Raw genomic sequence first — 5,094 nt, 5'->3', positions numbered from 1 at the left:
ATCCTTCCGCCTCAGCCTTCTAAGTAGCTGGAACTACAGGCGCACATTACCACGCCCGGCTAATTTTTGATTTATTGTAGAGATGAGGTCTTGCCAAGTTGCCCAGGTGGGTCTCGAACCCACGGGCTCAGGCAATCCACTCACCTCAGCCTCCCAAAAGCACGGGATTATGGGCTGAGCCACCGAGCCTGGCTTCAACTGACTTTTTTATTTTAAGTCACGGTCTCACGCTGTTGCCCAGTCTGGAGTGCAGTAGCATAATCACAGCTCACTGCAGCCTCAACCTTCTGGGCACAGGTGATCCTTCCACCTCAGCCTCCCAAGTGAGTATTCAGGACTACTGGCATGTGCTACCACGCCTGACTTATATTTTGTAGCGATGAGGTCTCACTATATTCCCCAGGCAGGTCTTAAACTCCTGGCCTCAGTGATCTTCCTGCTTTGGTCTTCCAAAGAGCTGGATTATAGAAATGAATCATTATGGCCAACTGGTTCTTTTTTTATTTTTTTATTTTTTGAGACAGAGTATTACTCTGTTGCCTGGGCTGGAGTGCAGGGGTGCAATCATAGGTTACCATAGCTTCAGCCCCCTGGGCTCAGGTGATCTTACCTCAGCCTCCTGAGTAGCTGGGACTATAGGTGTGCACCATCATACCTGGCTAATTTTTTTTTGTATTTTTTGTAGAGACACGGCTTCACTATGTTGCTTAGGATGTTTCTGAACTCCTAGGTCAAGCAATTCTCCCACCTTGGCCTCTCAAAGTGCTAGGATTACAGGCGTGAGTCACTGTACCTGGCCCCAAATGGTTCTTTTTTTTGCTGTCAATTTCATGTTACTAAACCAAGACATTCTATATCTATTCTTGGAGTCTCACTCTGTTGCCCAGACTGGAGTGCAGTGGCCGCTTCCAGCCACCGCAGCCTCGACCTGCTGGGCTCCGGCGATCCTTCCGCCACAGTCTTCCAAGTAGCTGGAACTTATTCTTTTGTCTCTATTAGGTATTTCCATTCTGAAACCTCAGTGTCATTTTAAACTAAGTGGTGCCAAATTAAAATTATAATTGTTATCTCTAATTCAGTTAGATCCCACCCTTTTGTTTTTGTTTTGTTTTTTGAGTAGAAGTCTCCCACTGTCGCGCAGGCTGGAGTGCAATGGCATGTTCACGGCTAACACAGCCATGACCTGGTAGGCTCAGGTGATCCTTCCAGCTAAGGCCTTTCAAGTAGGTGGAACTATAGGTGCATACCACCACGAGCAGCTAGTTTTTTTTATTTATTGTAGAGACAAGGTCTCGCCAAATTGCCCAGGCTGGTCTCAAATCCTTGGACTCAGGCAATCCTCCCGCTTCTGCCTCTTTAATTGCTGGGATTACAGGAGTGAGCCACTGGGCCAGGCCCAGATCCCACACTTTCTATCTCTGACAGTAGCAGTAGCATCTCTCATTAACACAATTGACTAAATCATCACATGCACATGCACTATATGTCAATAGGTTTTTTTTTTCCCCTTCTTTTTTGAGTCGGAGTTTCTCTCTGTCGCCCAGGCTGGAGTATAATGGCATGCTCACGGTCACTGCAGCCTCGACCTGCGGGGCCCAGGCGATCCTTTTGCCTCAGCCTTCCAAGTAGGTGGAACTACAGGCACATGCCACATGGCCGGCTAATTGTTTTATTTATTGTAGAGATGAGGTCTTACCAAGTTGCCCAGGCTGGTTTCAAACTAGTGGGCTCAGGCAGTCCTCTTACCTCGGCCTCACAATGTGCTGGGATTATAGGTATGAGTTACCGTGCCTGGCCCATGTCAATAGTTTATCCATAGTTTTCCTCTAAAATATATCATGCCCTCCCTCTTTACTCTCAGTGTCACTGTCCTATTCTTCTCCTTCATATAGCTACCAAATAGAGCTACGATGGTGCCTAGAACTGTGTTTAAATCTTTAGGAGCCAGACATGGTGGAGTGTGCCTGTAATCCCAGCTACTCAGAAGACTGAGGCGAGAAGACTGAATTCTGTCTGGGAGACATAATGAGACTCTGTATCTAAAACAGAACCAAAAATGCCAAAACTTTATGAACATTCTTTGTGAATACTATTTCAAATAATCCTCACAACCTCCCTCCCCACAAAGAAGTTAAGGTATTCTTTTTACAAGAGGGTTAAATAACTTTCCTCCAGTTTCATAAGTAGTAAGAGGCACACATGACTCTAAATATCATATTTTTGTGTTATTCTATTCAGCCCATCCATTAGGTGTTATGTATCTTTGTGCAACTTCTTAAGGGGAAATGAAAGATCTTATTTAACTTTTTCTTCCAAAGGAAGTGTCGAGTGTATACCATAAAGCCTATGCTTTAGCAGAATCAGTTTAGTATAGTACCTATTGAGGCAGTCATCCACACAGCCCTTCCTGGTGTCATCATCTGGCTTCTTACAGTTACAGGTGGTAGCTTCATAACCAGAAAGGGGTTTGACATCAACGTAGACATCTTGAGAAGATAGCAAAGAATAGTTTGTAAACATACAAATAATTTTTCAAGTGCTAGGCTAAGAAGAACATTGATAGGATGAAGGCAGAAAAAATAGCTCCCAAGTTACTCACTTGAACGGATTTTTTTATATAGTGGGACATCTGGCTTTTTGTATAGCTAGAAGAAAAAAGAAAAATCTGATATAGCATTTAACTTCAAATGCCAGATAGCAGCATCAATCACTAAAAATACAGGGAATTATCCATGTGTTCTGCTCAGATGAAAATATGTAGAAGACTTTCTGGATTGAGTATGTTTGAGGGAAACTCCAGGTGTGATCACCTTTTACCTTGAAATAAAAGGTGAGAGAGAATAAGATTCAACATTCAACACAAGAGGCATTAAATAGTTTATAGAAGTGAAATAACATGTTTCTTCAGCCTGTTGCTGGATATACTTAAATGAAAATCACACTAAAGACCAAAGCTTTTCATTTGGACAAATTAAGATTCTATCTGCCTCTATCAAAAGTAAGGAAAATGTATTTAGATGGCTTGGGTAGGTATATGAAATTACCAAGATGAGTGCCCTGGCTTTTCAGGCTGGGAACTAGAGGAAAACACATTTCAAGTTAATTAAGGCAATTAATTTAGCGAATAAAGGGGAGAAGGCAGGCAGGAAAAATGGAGCTCTCACATTATAACCAAGAAAGCATTAGGGAAAAAAAAGCATGTACTAAAAGGGAATCAGTCTGCCAGCATTCTGCCATAGAAGACTGTACAAAACAAATAGCAACTTGGATTAAGCGAGACTGTTTATTAAACTGTTGTAATAATCCCACCATCATTTTTCAGTTGGCGTGTTCAAAGCACTGTCACTTCTTTGTTCAAAACCAAGACAAATATCTACATGTGAATACTCTCAGAATTCAAGAGACCCCATCAGAGAAGAGAGTGCAGAAGGGAATTCATTCTGGCTTTCAAAAATTAACTTCTGGTGGCATTTTGGGAAAACTTAGGAGCCTGTTCACCTCATTTGCACGACTACTACTATTTCCCAATGGTTGTTCTCAATATGGGACCTGGAATCTATAACCTAATGTAAAATTCACTGGGGGAACTTTCAGTCGGGGAAGCAAAAGTGAAAAACAGGATTCTCCTATTTTTAGTCACCAATATATTTAAAGATCTTTGGAAAGTACAAGAGTGTAAAACATTTCCCTGCTTCCTTTGGTAGAAGAATCTCTTTTGTATGTGAAAAAAACCCCTTCAAACTAATGAGAAGCAGTCAACAAAAATAAAACCTGAAATTTCTTAGTGGCTGCTGGCAGTAGATCTAAATTCTCCTGAGACCTGCATCAAACAGGATTCTTACAGAACAGAATCTTTGCTACCAAAATAAAAGTCCAGAATAACAACAGAAGGTTGCCTAGGGAAGTAAAGACTTGCTGCTATTCTGTAGTATGAGTAAAGGCCAATAGGTCATATAAAATATGGCTGCAAATTCATTTTTCTTATTCTCTAACCTTTACAGGGATATTTCTCAATGATTCCTATCAGATGAAAACATAACAAGGAGGCAGAGAAAAATACTTGGATTCCCAGTCCTCCCCCTTTACCACTCAAGAATGAAACCTGGTTTAAAAAGGCTCTCTGTACCTGATTGTGTTTCCACTGCCAAAGGATGTCATAAGGAAGCTGGAAGTCAATTCTCTTTTGTCTTAGATACTTTCCTGAAACAAAAAAATACTATCAATTTCAATACCTATTTATTTGGATATTCACTCATACAAAGGGGTCAGATAGCCACAAGAATATATGTTGACTACAAAAATAAAGATTTAATTTTTTATTTTATAAATTTTTACACCAATTTTTAAATTTTTTTATTTTTTATTTTTTTGAGTGGGAGTCTCACTCTGTCGCCCAGGCTAGAGTGCAGTGGCATGCTCACGGCCACCACAGCCTCAATATTGGGCTCAGGCAATCCTTCCGCCTCAGCCTTCCAAGTAGCTGGAACCACAGGCATGCATTACCATGCCCAGCTAATTCTTTTGATGTGTCGTAGAGATGAGGTATCACCAAGTTGCCCATGCTAGTGTTGAATGAATGGGCTCAGGCAATACTCTTGCCTCTGCCTCCCAAAGTGCTGGGATTATAGGTGTAAGCCACTGTGCCCAGCTTAATTTTTTATTTTAACTATTCTTTCCCACCATACTTTATATGACATATGCTGAAGCCATAGTTTAATAGTAGTCTGCATAAAACAACATAGTAAAATTACTACCAAAAACACACAGATCTTTACAAAGCTAACGAAACACTGAAAAATTTTAAATTATTGAAATTATTAAGGGTAGAACATCAGGGACCTGTTCTCTTTCATTACTACACATAATCTAAGGTTGACAAACAGAAGGGGGAAACTCCCACATTTAAATAACTTAAAAGTTTTCCATAAAAATTTATGATGTTAACATTTTTTCTAACCTTTGAAAATACTACTTTAGCCGGGCTCCGTGGCTCAGCCTGTAATCCCACGCCTTGGGAGGCTGAGGTGAGTGGAATGCCTGAGCCCGTGGGTTCGAGATCCGCCTGGGCAACTTGGTGAGACCTCATCTCTACAA

The 5,094-nt window shown here is 41.1% G+C and overlaps 1 protein-coding gene across 3 annotated transcripts in view; it reads right to left on the bottom strand.

The window, feature by feature from the left end:
* Positions 1-5,094, bottom strand: part of ASH1L (ASH1 like histone lysine methyltransferase) — a 202,012-nt gene that overhangs the window by 47,492 nt on the left and 149,426 nt on the right. For all 3 annotated transcript variants that reach the window (XR_002481715.1, XM_008053776.1, XM_008053777.1), the window contains 3 exons: positions 4,127-4,200; positions 2,600-2,645; positions 2,378-2,486 (listed from right to left, as the gene is read on the bottom strand). Coding sequence is in view for 2 of the 3 variants with exons in the window: in XM_008053776.1 (XP_008051967.1) it covers positions 2,378-2,486; positions 2,600-2,645; positions 4,127-4,200 (229 nt within the window). In the remaining variant the exon portion in view is untranslated. The remainder of the gene's footprint in view (positions 1-2,377; positions 2,487-2,599; positions 2,646-4,126; positions 4,201-5,094) is intronic.

This window comes from Carlito syrichta, unplaced genomic scaffold (genome assembly GCF_000164805.1).
Source record: "Carlito syrichta isolate Samal-C Ts95f unplaced genomic scaffold, Tarsius_syrichta-2.0.1 Scaffold288448, whole genome shotgun sequence".
In the NCBI taxonomy this organism is placed as follows: Eukaryota; Metazoa; Chordata; class Mammalia; order Primates; family Tarsiidae; genus Carlito; species Carlito syrichta.
This window is presented reverse-complemented; position numbering and strand designations above follow the sequence as displayed.